The 15,345-nt window shown below is 30.7% G+C and overlaps 1 protein-coding gene across 1 annotated transcript; it reads right to left on the minus strand.

The window, feature by feature from the left end:
- Positions 1-3,790: 3,790 nt before the first annotated feature.
- On the minus strand, positions 3,791-12,823 carry LOC139485306 (heat shock 70 kDa protein 12A-like). Its single transcript, XM_071269716.1, has 6 exons — positions 11,968-12,823; positions 8,948-9,013; positions 6,779-7,094; positions 6,277-6,501; positions 4,876-5,002; positions 3,791-4,480 (listed from the first exon to the last, which is right to left on the minus strand). The coding sequence occupies exons 1-6, from the start codon at positions 12,780-12,782 to the stop codon at positions 3,873-3,875; spliced, it is 2,157 nt and encodes a 718-aa protein (XP_071125817.1). The 5' UTR covers positions 12,783-12,823; the 3' UTR covers positions 3,791-3,872.
- Between the last annotated feature and the right edge of the window lie 2,522 nt (positions 12,824-15,345).

Here is a 15,345-nt window from a genome sequence, read left to right on the forward strand (position 1 = left end):
AAACAGACAGTCACACAATATGTACATTTTTTCTTTACTTCATGTTTATTTGAGTTCATTCGTAAAATGTTGTTTTTATTTATATGTGACAAAAAGAAATCCTTGACTGAGATACTGTGGAAAATGTAAAAAAATATCAGACGAAAAAATTGAACCATTTTTAGTTGTTGAATTGTTTCATTCGTAAAAAATTGTGCATGATCGTTACTGTCACAGATGGAGGTGAATCCCTAATTTGGAAATTTTATCAATTTATCAATTCAAAAATGCCTCAACAAATGAGATAAAGGTTTAAAATAGCCTTGTATAGCTTTTCCTCTCCAAACTTTATTTAAATCAACTGCAATAAGAATATCAAACGTCACACAGGAAGAAATATAAAGTAATTGTGTCGTTCAAAGTATTTTCAAAATTATAATTTCACATGGGTGGTATACAGTGTTAAAAAATCAAAAGTTTTTGTTAGAACTAATTTCAGAAAAAGGCCAAGATTTAAAATTACCCAGAAGTTCTTTATTTTTTTTAAGAATCCACATATGGTTACAACAAATGTACCACTACTTAACTTATTGTGTCTGTTTGTGTTGCTCATTCAATTGAGTAAATATTACATAACCATAAACAACTGTCATACAAGTTGGTGGGGTTCGTGTTGCTCAGTCTTAGTCAAACAAATCCCGATCATATAAACCTTTTCAGAAGCGTTTTGGTTCTTTTTTTATATAGATTAGACTGTTGGTTTGCATGATTGAATTGTTTATCATTGGTCATTTTTATGAAAGTATGTCTTCTGGTGTTGAGATGAATATCAATTATATGCGTAGTAGTACTTCGGTTTTGAGATGAATACCAATTATATGGTCATTTTTTTTTTTATAAATTTACTGTTTTCAAAAGTATGAATTATTTGAAATGCTAAAGATTTTCTTATCCCATTCATAGAACGTCTCTTTTTTCTATAGCGTTCATCATAAGCTACCTAAACTATATAATTAAATTTTCGTATCAGCTTCGTAAAAAATACATGATGGTTCACTTCATTTGAACTTTGGTAGATAATTGTCTCCTTGGCAATTATAAACCATCTTCTTATTCTATATTGAAGTAAAGAATCTAGGAATTGGTGTTATTTATCATCGTAGTTATGTGTTATAGTTCTTTTTTTCTTTTTCTTTGTGTATTTTTCACCTCTACTGTTTAGTTCTTTTTTGTTAATATCCTTTTGGCATGGCTCAGTATTTATACACCCTATCATTGTGTAATGTCTTTGTCATTTTTTGTATTCTTGTCTTTCATATATGCAAATGTGCTTTGTCTGAAGAGTGTACTCTTCTATATGTCATTTTGTTTTTCTTTGTTGACATTGATCATGTTGATGTCTGTCTTCCTAATGATTAAGATTATAACAAAATGTTGATTGCTATACTTCAATTTTTGACATTTTTAGCTCACCTTGCCCAAATGGCCAAGTAGGCTTTTCTCACCACTTTGAGTCCGTAGTCCGTCATTGTCGTCCGTTAACTTTTAGAAATACTTCTTCACAGAAACTACTGGGCCAAATGAACCAAACTTGGCCTAAATGATCCTTAGGGTTTGTAGTTTAAAAAATCCAAGATGGCCGCCTTGGCTTAAAATGGAACATGGTGGTAAAATGCAGTTTATGGCTAATAGCTCTGAAACTAACGATTTTAGGGCAAATTTGATATGGGGAAAAATTGTTTATAAGAACAAGGACCTTCATGCCCTAAACCTTTCGGATTCAGAAGACAACATGTTGTTGGGTTGCTGCCCCTAAGCTGGTATTTTTAAGGACATTTTGCAGTTTTTGGTTATTATCTTTAAAATTTAATAGAAAGAGATAAACTGTAACCAGCAAAGTTGTTCAGCAAAGTAAGATCTACAAAAAAGTAAACATGACCAAAATGGTCAATGAACCCTATAAAGAGTGTTTGCCCTTTAAAATAAACTTTTCCCACCTTTTCCATTTTTTTTTTATAGTTTATACAAAAATCTTTTCCTCTGAAACTACGATGCCCAATTAAACCAAACTTGGCCTAAATCATCCTTAGGGTATCTTGTTTCAAAAATGTGTCTGATGACTCCGTGTCCCAATCAAGTTAGTCGCCATGGCAAAAATATAGCAAAGGGGTAAAATCAAGTGTTTAGCTTTATCTCTGAAACTAAAGCATTTAAAGCAAATCTGACCGGGGATGAATATGTTCATAAGGTCAAGACCTATCAGCCCTGATATTTTAAGACGCATCATCAGGGTTGCTGATTTTGGTAATTTTATAGAAATTTTACAGTTTTTAGTTATTACCGTGCATATTTTAATAGATAGAAATAAACTGTAAACAGCAAAATTGTTCAGCAAAGTAAGATCTACAAAAAAATTGGACATGACCAAAATGGTCAATTGATCCCTTTAGTAGTAAGTGTCCTTCATAGTCAGTTGTTGACAATTTTCTGACAATATTTGTAATCTTTTACACAAATCTTCTCCTCTGAAACTACTGAGACAAATTACACCAAACTTGTCCACAATCATCATGAAGGTATTTAGTTAAAAAAAATGTAGAAGATAACCCTGCCTACCAACCAACAGGGCTGACATCGCTAAAAGTAGAACATAGGGGTGAAAAGCAAGTTTTGTATATTATTTTTTAAACAATTATAAATACAGAAAATCTGAAAGGAAAACATATGTTCAGAATAATGAGCTCTACCAATTGTCCATATATACGTCAAAACTGTTAGACAAATTTTTATAGGAGTTATTGCCCATTAATGACAAATTGTATGATTTTTTTTTCCATTTTTGCCATTTATCATGAAAACTGTGATATTTTGAGAGAAACATTTTTTTCTTACTACCTCATTTTGATAGATAAATAGACATTCATAATCACAAAAATGAAAGACAAGGCAAGATCTACTAATAAGCCAAAGAAACCAAACAGACTAAAAGATCAGTAATACAAGATCAATAAAATAGAGATATTTGTCATGGTCTATTCATGTCTACAATGTTGTGAGCAACACATGCTCTTGTGAGCCTCAAGTTTACTATTACGTCTGTTTGTTTTGATCACAAATTGATGTCAATATAATTGAATTCTATGTGACTGTCATACAAATGGGTTTAAATAACTATAAAACCAGGTTTAATCCACCATTTTCAACGTGTGTTCGGGATTTTGATATTGCCATTTAATAAAGGACTTTTCTTTGTGAAGTTTCCTTGGAAACCGGTATGTTCATCATTTTACTTTTTATTCCAACAATTTTCAACATAAGGAAATGCCTGTACTAAGTCAGGACTATGACAGTTATTTTCGATTCGTTTGATGTTTTCGAACTTTTGATATTGCCATTTGATAGAGGAATTTTTCTTTGTGAAGTTTCCATGGAAATCGTTTTTTTTGTCATTATACTTTTTATTCTAACTCAGAATAACAAGCCTTATTAAATTAAATAAATTAAAAAAAGATATTTTTTCTAAAAAAAACAACCCACCAAACAACAATCTATAAAAAAGATACAAAAGTACTTCTAGAACAATACTTCAAAACTCAACAAAGTTACCATGTTGTTAGTTTTGTACGCCGAACGGGCGTTTTGTCAACATGGGAATCATCATTAGCACTCTAGTTGGAAAGCCAAACCAGTTATAGAACTATAAAACCGAAAATTTCGAAACGTTGTGCCAAACATAATTAAAGCATTGTATAAATGCAGGTAGAAAACACTTAGTGTTGAATGATTTAACAGTCAAGGACAGAAAACGAAGTTTAACATTCTATGTTTTAATTTCTCCTTTATGGCTGCTTTTCCAAGTTTTTATGTATGTTTATTGTTTTTAATTTTCGCAATTATAAACGGTAAAAAATTCGGGTACACTTTACTTTCGGATAGTGCCCTAACATTACAGCACCTTTCAATGCAGATATGCCGGATTCTGGGAGATCTATTATATCTATATTGTGAAATGTTTCGCGAAGTCTACAGACAATCATCTGTAACTGCATGAATCTTCCTGTACAAACTATATGTGATATATCCATAACATCAGGGTCGTTCACCATTTCTCTAACCGCGTTTACAACACTGGCTATTACTTCATCAAAAAGAGATATAAATAAATCTCCGTTTATTCGCATTTTATCCGCAATCCACATTATTTTATTGGAAGGATCATTGACGTCTCCACCTGAATATTTTTTATATAATTCTTTAAGAACTAGAGGAACTTTAAATGTGACTTTTTTAGCATTCTTAAACGATACATTATATCTTCTAAACTCTCTTAAAATATCATCTTCTTCCTTAGGGTACTGTGTACAGAGGTCGGAGTATACATCTTTTCCTACAATGCCTACCAAATTTTTTTTACAGACGTCCCTGATTGTAAACATAGTATTCAACTGTGTCAATGATTTATCTTCTTCTACCTTTAAACATGTAAGGTCTATTGTATCGCCTGAAAAGAAGAAACTCGGTTATGTTCACCAAAATTTATGAACGTGTTTCTAATTAATGAAGCAATGTTGCAGGATCAGTATGAATCCTGTTGGAATAATTGGAAATTTACAGTACAAATTTCTGTAGAACTGCATGACATTGTCAATAAATATACAGAACAAGAAAACGTAGAGTTTAATGTGTATATCTTCTGCTTCCTTTACATTATTTATTTGTCGTCTTATAGAATCTTTTTTTTTATCTCTCCCTTTTATTAAACCAACCAGATTTTTACATTCTTTAACAAATCTTATTTTTGTCTGCTCATGTTGGTTGATATAACTCATAACGGAACAGTGTAGAGCAAAGAATAATAAATACATGGACTGTCAATGGCTATCTTATTACTCTTACCACTACCACATACAACAATGTACTTCATTTCTGGTTGAAACAAATCATTCTTGTCGTCTTTATTTTTCATTGACCAAAACTTCCAATATAAGGATACAGCTTCAGGATAAGAAGCTACAATTGTGTTCTAAAAAATTCTAAAACATCAAAATTTGTTCAATTCAATTCTTAACTACAACCATTTAAGTAATGAATTTTTTTCATGGACGTTTTTTTTTCGTTTTGCTCATTCCTTATTTTTCTATGTTACCTTTTCTGTTTTTTGTTTACTGTTGATGGTTATTTGATGTTTTTTTTTTGCAATGGCATTGTCAGTTCATTTACAACTTATGAGTTTGACAATCTCTTTTTATCTTTCACCTTTCTTTGACAATTGGTTTGATTAACACAAACATTTGAGAAAGTACCTACAGCATTCAACCATACTCTAGTAGATAAACACTAAAATAAATTATTATAGATAAAAAAAATTACACCATACATTCGTTGAATGTTTAAACTTTCATAAACTGGTTTAAATAAATATCACACAACTCATTTAATAGCAAATTGGTGGAATTAATTTCATTGTTGAATACAACTAATTAAGGGTAATTATTCTTAAGCGTAAAAGAGAATATTTTTTTTCAATTGTAGTAGGGATATTATTAAGATAAAAAAAATATCAGAATAACTAATTAATTATTCTTAAGTGTAAAAGAGAATATTTTTTTTCAATTGTAGTAGGGATATTATTAAGATAAAACAATATCAGAATATCAAGAGCAAAATATGAATGATGTTTCTTGTAGATATCGTAAACGATATGTGTCACAACAAATAGTAAATACCCCGGCGCATGGAAATCCCTATTGACAAATACCCCGATGGAGAATAGAAAATATCAATTTATAGAAATTGGTGAAAAATGCCATGTCTCTCATCCAATTAAAATACAGCATTATAACATAAAGTGGATTTATTATCGGCATGCATAGGTATTTCAGTAATATTGTCAGATAAATTGAATACAATATCACATCATCAAATAACATTTTGGCATAAATTTGTTTCCAAAAACAAAATGTCAAACTTTCAAATTGAGCAGTATATTTTTGCCTTATATATTTTATAGCTCAAATGTTAGTTTCAAGCTAAAACGAAAAGAAGGTCCTTAATATATCACAGTTAAAACAGCAATTCCAGTATAACTGAAGTATTTATAAATAAATAAACCCAGACAAACGACGAAAGATAACAAACTTGCTCATTTAAGATGCAGTTTTCCATAAGAACATTCATCAATTTTAATAAGACCTCACATAAAAAACATAAGATTCAAAATTAAAAGTTTAGTTAGATGAAATACAAAGGGGATGAATTAATTGATAACTTGATGATATGTCAGTTGACCAATCATACCTTTCTTGCAACTTGGATTAAAGCCTTCCTAACACTATTGTTCCAGTATGTGGGTATAGTCAAAACCCAATTGAAATCTTTTGGATTAACCACTTCTGGTGATTTTAATTTGCTCAACACATGATCAACATGATAGGTAATAAGCATGCCAAAGAGCGTATGTGCTGATATATCTTTCTTCTGGTCAAATGTTTTAACATTGGTCTGAAGGTCAGTAGCTCCATCCTACAAATAGAAATACACTTCACTCATCTAAGTGATATCAGATTTTTTAGAAAGTATGTGTCATTTATTTTAAAATTTTATACTTAGCATAAATTATTCCAGTTTAGCTCTTTTCTTAAAACCATACGTTATAGAAGTATGTTATTCTATTAAGATCATTTCAAATAGACATCAACAGTACGTTTACTTTCATTAATAAGAAACCTGACTTACTTCTATATAGTCGTTTTATTGCAACTATAATTGTTTGGTTCATTTTAGTAAATGATAGTCTCACCTGTAACTTATGAATATGTTTTGTAAACTCTTTAAAGAAATAACAATCATGGTGGTTGTCCTCTTGAACTAGGTCATAGTATTGATCCTCAGCCTCATAGCCGAAGGCCACAACCTTTTTATGTGAATCTAGGAGAATGGAGTTTGGCATTGATTCCCTTGATCTTATGTTAGACGATTTTATAGCAAAGGGGTCTTCTTTAAAGATATGCGCAAATGACCATGCATATCCTGATTCTTCATTTCCTATCTCTATGGCTACAGAGATTATGTTATGGCTTATCTCTTTAACAACTGGATATAGGTTAACTGTTTTTCTGGAAGATACACATACTTATATAAATGTAATAATTTAGTATTGTCAGTGAGAACAAGTAATTTTTCAATCCATTGTAAACTAAAATTATTGCATCGGACAGGGAATCAGTTCAATTCATTCGCTTTTCATGAGAAGTACATTATGAACGATGAAAAATGGAATGGGATAAGGCTATGACAAATGTAACATATTTATGGACATCTGTAATACTGCCATTTAAGTGACTATTTACAAAACTATTTATAAAGCAGTTTATTTGCAAGCAGCAATCTCCTATCAAGCAAGTATATCGATATACCATGCAAGCAATGAACTTCTATATTCATTGAGAGACATTTACTCCCCCGAAAAGCAGCTTCGATTAGAATTATGCTTCGTAAAATGGAAATTTCACGATAGAAACACATTATTTATAAAATTTCTTTTGATTTATATATATATTTTGATAGTTAATTCTCAGCCGGTTCTCGTTGTCGATTTAAGGTGTATCTTAGATATGAAGATGAAAGTTGGATCTGTAATGTCCTTTATTATGGTATTAATGAATGGGTGTTTTTATAATGGCCCTGTTATATGTCCAAGGTCTATAATAATGGTCGAGGAAGACTGTAATGGACAGAGGCAACCCGAGGGCTATTACAGACATCCAAGGCCATTATTACTGACCGATGACATATAACAGGGCCATTATAAAAACACCCATTTCTTAATACATTTATTAACCAACTGAACAAAAGTGTAAAATATTGAAACAGCTTTAAATATACCAAATATCCAAGATATTAAGGTGAAAGAGATGTGTGTTAAAAAAAACAGGATGAACATTGATCCCTTTATATGGTTCTTTAATGTTGGTTGTTGGTTGCTGGTTACTAAATTAAATAAAATACAAAAAGGTATTATACTCTTTACAACTTAGTTTTATTAACTTTATTAAAAACCCTAACAGGGCTTAATACAGACAAATTGGGCATTAATACAGAGCCATTACAGAAAAACAGGACCGTTACAGAAAAAACAGGGCCATTACAGAAAAAACAGGGCCATTACAGAAAAACAGGGCCATTACAGAAAAAACAGGGCCATTACAGAAAATATGAAATTTTTAATAAATAGTCACTTTTGGCAATAATGCATTTAGTTGGTTAATAAATACAGGTTTTAAATATGATTCATACTAATGACTTTTTTAAACTGTAACACCGACGAGGGGAGATTTGATCTTTCTTGACTACTCATGAAGGTCTTTCACGGTTGTTGTAACAATTGTGAGGCGTAAGATGTTAATGTATATTTTTAGTGGTCATCGACGCTACAATATTCGAAAATCCAACTTCTATATATTTGATGAAAATACGTAATTTTTATTTGGCGACAATAGTCGCGAGGCACTCCAATATCATATTTCATTTCCGTTTAAAACCTTAGCTATGAATGCAGGAGCTACTATTAATGAAAATGATAAAATAATGCTTCGGAAAACAACCGAAAAGTTTGATATAATACCTTAATTCCAAGGTTGTTGGAGATTTATATGAATGAAATGCTTCTTTTAATAATGTTACAGGGTTGTAAAAGGTAAAACGTTGATCGTGTGCACATTTTTTATATTAGGCGATTCATATAAAATGTGCTTCAGTCAACGCTTTTACACCCCAAAGAATTTTCAAATTATAAAAAAGCATTCAATATTTAAATAATGACGCTGAAGAGTTGATTTAAAAAACCAAAGTATTGTCAGATCTGGAAAAAGACATAAGTTATGTGTTGTATATTATAGGTCGCCCATTCTCAATCTTGATATTAAAGTTTAAAATGTGTGTTAACCCGATTACAAAGGAACAATGAGACCTTTTTTCTGAGTTATTTTGAGTAGAAGCCACCTGTTTCTCTTCCCTTTCTGTTTTTCTTCGATAACTGTAAAAACAAAAATATTGTTAAAGTATTATCGTAAAAACTCGTTTTTGAAATATTATATTGACTTAAAAAGGGGTCAATGCCTTCGCGTAGGTAAATAAAAAAAAAATAAAAAAAAATATAAAACGAATTCAAAAAGTTGAATTAAAGCTTAGGTTCGACCCTTTTTCTCTCTTTCGCTCGTGGTAAAAATATTCAGCATAAAGGGCCAACCCGTGGTAAAATAAGTATAAATTCAATCCCCCATAAATTATTTAAAAAATTCACAAGGGTTCCGCGGAACCCAGTGTCTCGCCTACTTTTGCTGTAAATCGCAGGCTCAACAAAATTGAAGAAAAACATAAATAAAATATTCCTCTTGATACTATCTTTTGATTGTAAGAAGCTTCTGTCAAAGTTTGGTAAAAATCCAGGATAGTTTATGATTCTAATAAATGTTTTAAAGGTACAAAATATTAACAGAATTTCCTTCTAGATACTAATTTTTGATCATAAACAAGTCCATTCATAAGTAAAATACGGAAAAAATGGAATTTTATTTTTACAAAATTTACTTCTAGATACTAATTTTTGATCATAAACAAGCTTCTGTACAAGTTTGGTACAAATTAAAAATAGTATAAGAGAGTCATTAAAATTTTAAAAATTTAACCAGAGAGTGAATGTGTTGTTTCCTGGCAGAAAAACTAAGTCCATTTAAAAGAAAATACGGAATAAATTAATTAATTTTTTTACAAAATTTACTTCTGGATACTATCTTATGATCATAAACAAGCTTCTATCCAGGTTTGGTACAAACCCAGGATAGTTTAAGAAATTTATTAAAACTTTAAAAATTTTAACCACACAGTGAATGTAATGTTTCCCCGCAGAAACACTAAGTCCATTTATAAGTAAAATACAGAAAAAATGGAATTTTATTTTTACACAATTTACTTCTGGATACTATCTTATGATCATAAACAAGCTTCTGTCCAGGTTTGGTACAAACCCAGGATACAATGTAGTTATTAAAATTTCGAAAACTTTAACCACAGAGTCAATATTTGTGGACGCCGCCGACGACGACGACACCGACGACGACGGAATGTAGGATCGCTTAGTCTCGCTTTTTCGACTAAAGCCGAAGGTTCGACAAAAATCATTGCATTCTGTATTAAAATGTCTTTTGAACATGGACAGCAGTAATAAATAAGTTAAATGCAAGATAAAACAAATGTTCTACTAAGAAATGGCTGGGGCCAGTTCCGCCGCCCCCCCCCCCAAAAAACCCCAAAACAACACAAAGTTAATCCGTCCCTGTACTATTTCATAAGAACAATACATTTCGAATTGAATGGAATATATAATAAACATTGAAGAAAATACATTGTTATATATAAGCTTTAAAGATTGTAAAAAGAAAAATGTGTATACACCAAAATCTAAATTAGGGAAGGGTTAAACGTTAACAAACATATTTAACCAATCGACATTCTGTATGGTCCTAAGAGTATGTTATTCAGTGTTTCATGGTGATCTCATTTGTCAGAAGTTTTCGTTCGTTCATTGTATAATTAGAATTGGGTCATCAATTTTCTCGTTTTGATTGTTTAACATTTTGTTAAAGTGTTTTAAAGCGGACTATAAATGAGAGGGTTTTCTCATTTTCTTATTTTTGAAGGCCGTACAGTGACCTATAATCACTTTAATATTTTTCATTTGAACTCATGTGTAAATAGAAGAAAGAAGATGTGGTATGATTGCCAATGAGACAACTGTCCACAAGAGACCAAAATGACACAGAAATTAACAACTATAGGTCACCGTACGACCTTTAACAATGAGCAAAGCACATACCGCATAGTCAGCTATAAAAGGCCCCGATATGACAATGTAAAAAAATTCAAACGCGAAAAATAACGGACTTATTTATATAAAAAAAAAAAAAAAACGAAAAACAAATATGTAACACAAAAACAAACGACAACCACTGTATACAGTCTCCCGAATTGGGACAGGCACATACATTGAATATTTGTGTCATGAAATAAGGGATCAGAATATTGTTTTAAGGGGAAAGCCGTACGCCCCTGCAATTAAATGGTCGTTACCTTATATAACGAATATCAGTTGCTGTATGAAATCCATGTCATTATGTAAACACAAAGATTGCTTATATCACGTAAATTTATTGCATTTAATTAACATCAAGATACGTATGTTTTCATTGATACAATATTTGTACCTTCTTTAAAAGTTTCACCATGTTTACAGAGGCGTGGACATATATGATCTCTCAAAATATGCCGAACCCCGGGACCCCGCAATTTATAAGATGTGGCAACCAATACTATATGCAAATGAACGACGTACATGATACGTAATACAGTATTATTAAACTGGTATAATGTATTGGATTCGGCCTCCAAAAACTACTTTATTTTCACAGTTGAAATCTCTGAAGATTTAGTTTTTTTACTATTATTAAAAAACTGTAACTATTTACCATGTTTACATCTTTGTCATATATTCTTCGACTTTTCAAAAAAGCACAAATCATGCAGGTGAAAAATAGCACCATGTCTAATATCATTGCACAGAGATTTTTCTTATTCTTATTAAAGTATTATTTCACTAACCGTCTTGGCTCATTTAAGTTATCTTTTCTATAACTCTTATATTTATTTCTTCATTTAGACAAGTATAAGGATGTATTCACTATCCATTCATAAACCAAGTAAGAAGTAAACTGTACATTTTCATTTTACATCATGTTCATGAACAGTAAAATTGTAAATTCCAATTTAGAATTGTTTCATTCAAAGGGTTACATAGCCATGAAAGAGAAAGCTATATACTCTTTAAGGTCATTGAAAATATACGGGCAACATGCGAACTGTCCAAACAGCCTTCCGGAGGTTTATAATTTTGAAATAATATGTGATAAATTTTCTTTACATTAATATACACACCTTAAATCAAACTTGCTTTCGATGCGTTCATTTACTGAATCTAAAAAAACATCTGTTTTTAAAGGCTCCACCTCCTTTGGTTCTTCAGGGTGATAAATATCATCTAGCAATTCAAATTCTGTCGCTAGAGATTTCTGGTTAAGAAAGAATGTAACATCATGTTTATCTCTCAAAATCTGCTCGTATCTTTCCTGTATAGAACTATACTGACTGTGTGATTTTTCTAACTTTGCCACATTGTATAACAATTGTTGTTTCTCAGAGACCAGAAAGTCTGATGCATTTGTCACGTTGATTTCGGCAATTGATTCGATTATTCTAATCAAATCTTGAGACACTTGATTTACTTCTTTGATAAAGTTATCGGTGCCCGTTTGAATGTCTGCTTGCTTTGTTGTTTTGAAGTCTTCAATCAAATCTGACAATTTCTTTATGTTATCTTTGATCTGTACAAGACGATTCTTTACATCTTCACGTGCAGTTGCAGCAACTTCCGCTATGTCCGTAAATGAATGTCCCTTGTGGACAGACGTAACACACTGAACGCATATTAAACATTCGCAGTCCCGACAATAATAATTAAATTCGAGTTCGTGTTCTTCACACACAAGTGTGAGCATAAGCGTGGATCGATCAACACTATGCGAATCTGTGACTGTATGTCGTTTGTTTGCAGGAAATTTGTAATGATACGAATTACATGATTGACAAAGGAAATGGCGGCAATCATAGCAAAAAACTTTTGCGGTGTCTTCCTTACAAATATTACATTTTGGAGCAGGTGCTTGTGCTTGTGCCATTTCATTACATTTCATACAGGAAGTAAATAGTTAAAGTAGTTGACAACATGGCGTCTAAGGCTATTTAAATTGGGTCATTTTGAACAATTAACATTTATATTTAGAAAAACAGAATTTTTTTAATTGATCTACATGTGTCAGTCCCGAAAGTGCTGTTGTTATAAGACTTTCTACACTTTATGTGTTTTTTCATAAGACCCCTGCATACCCAAGGTATCCACTTCAGCATGTTCAGGGATTCTTACCGTTCTACAGATTCACCAGGTGTTAGTTCACTTTTCATTAAAAATTACATAAAGTTGATTTGAGCATCATCAGCAGTAAGCGGCCACAATGTCAGTAATGTGCGACCATGCTTTAGGGATGTACACATCTGAGAAGCCAAATTTTTTTTAGAAATAAAGTTTTTTTCTTTACCTGATTTTGGAGTTTATAGTTACTATAAAATAAAATTGATGAAGAAAAAAATCATATGGTCGTGCACTTTGAAAGTACTCAATTTTGATGATTATGCCATTTTTCATCAATTTTTACCAATTTTTGGGCTATTATCGTGAAAAAAATCACAGTTCCACAATATAACTTTTTTCATACTTCAATTAAGACGAATTTGACCAATCTGAATAAATTTAACTTAAAACCAGATGCCCCGCAGGGCGCAGCTTTATACGACCACAGAGGTCAAACCCTGAACAGTTGGGACAAGTATGGACACAACATTCAAGCTTGATACAGCTCTGAATTTGAATTGTGATTAAATAGTTGACACAGCATAGGTTTCTGACACAGAATGAATGTGGTCTAATGAACTTAATTTTTTTGTTGCTTTTGAGCAATACACTACCCAGCTACTTTTGCATAGGTACTATGTGTGTACTAAAAATCTGTAGTACTGGAAGTTTACTTTTAATATTCAGTACTATTTTGTTACTTTAAAATTATTGTAATATTTAGGTACCTGTATTTTACAGTACTTAATTTGTACTTGAAATTTAGGCACTACAAATTTTTGGTTACTACCGTTACATTTTCAGCATTTTGAAAGTTTTTCTATTTTAAATCTCTTAAAATTATGATTTTTTAAACATTTTTTTTTTTTTTTTTTTTTTTTTATCTTTTATTTGTTTTTCAATAGTCAGGATTTAACATACATATACCCCTACACTACCACCTGACAAGGGTATCAAGGGGTTACATATTATAGAAAATAATTCAGTAAACAATTTTTATCACTGACAAATTGATTTTTACAATTATAATATTTAAGGTTACATATAAGTTTTATTTGGTAATATTTTCTCGCTCTCTGACTTTCTCTCATACATTACAAATACTCTTCACCCATTTGTTATGCTACAATATGTATCTTGACTTACATTTAAAAAAAAAATATATATATATTTTAAAGACAAAAAAAAAAAAAATCAAAAAAAAAAATCAAAAGCTCAAGGATAAATTTTTGCTTATAATATATATAAAAATAAAAATAGAATTTCTCATTTATATGTAACAATAATTAGTTGAATATTACATGTAAAGTAGACCAAAATTTTTCACACACTTGGACTCTGTTATTTTTCTCTGCAATATAATGTTCAAGAAATTGGTATTTCTTTATTCTATTCTTTAACCCAACCATATTTGGTTTTGTTTCATTTAATTTACATTTGTATATATAATTCTTTGTAATTATGACTAACAGATTCAGTAATAAACTTTCATGTTTGCAACCAAGAAACACATTCTCTTTGTTAAGAACAAAGTTTACAAAAAAAAGATTTAATGCATTTGAAAAAGATTGCCACAATTGAAAAGTTATTGGGCATTCAAAAAAAAGGTGTTCAATGGTTTCTTCACCAAGTTTACAAAAAGTACACATCTTGGTGTCTTTTAATTTAATTTTGTATAAAAAGGTATTCGTTGCTATGATTCTATGCAGAAATTTGTATTGAAAGGTTCTTAAATAAACATCTCTACAAGATTTTTTGGTTATCCTGAAATATTCTGACCATTCTGTTAAATCAATAATCAACAGTTCTTCCCATTTCAAAAATTTGACTGTTGGTAGTTCTATTACTTTATTTACTAAATTTTTATATACAAAATTTGCTTTCACATTACCTTTAATTATCTTTAAAAAAATATCACCATTATCAGGCTTATCCAAATCTTGCTTTAAACAGTTCTCTTTAAGGCATTTTTTCATAGTCTGAGGGATTCTTGAAATCAGACCATGATATTTGATAAAATTGTTGATTTTTACTCTTTCTTGAAATTGTTCAAATTTATAAAAATTCATATTTTCTTTATTAATTAGGTCATTTACTGACTGCACACCTCCTTGTTTCCATTGAATATAATATGGGAAATCATCCAGAGAAGAAAAGTTCAAAATATCTAATGATAAAATGTCACTGACAGAATTCTCAGTAATAGGTTTTGCTATAGAAAAGCATAGTAAAACATCCTTCCAGAAGGGATTTTTACATCTTTTAGAAATCTCAATTAGCTTTTCTTTCTGTAGATGTAAAACCCTTTCACCCCCATACTTTGTGAGGTCTGCCAGTAACAACTGCTG

This window comes from Mytilus edulis, chromosome 8 (genome assembly GCF_963676685.1).
Source record: "Mytilus edulis chromosome 8, xbMytEdul2.2, whole genome shotgun sequence".
Lineage (NCBI taxonomy): Eukaryota > Metazoa > Mollusca > Bivalvia > Mytilida > Mytilidae > Mytilus > Mytilus edulis.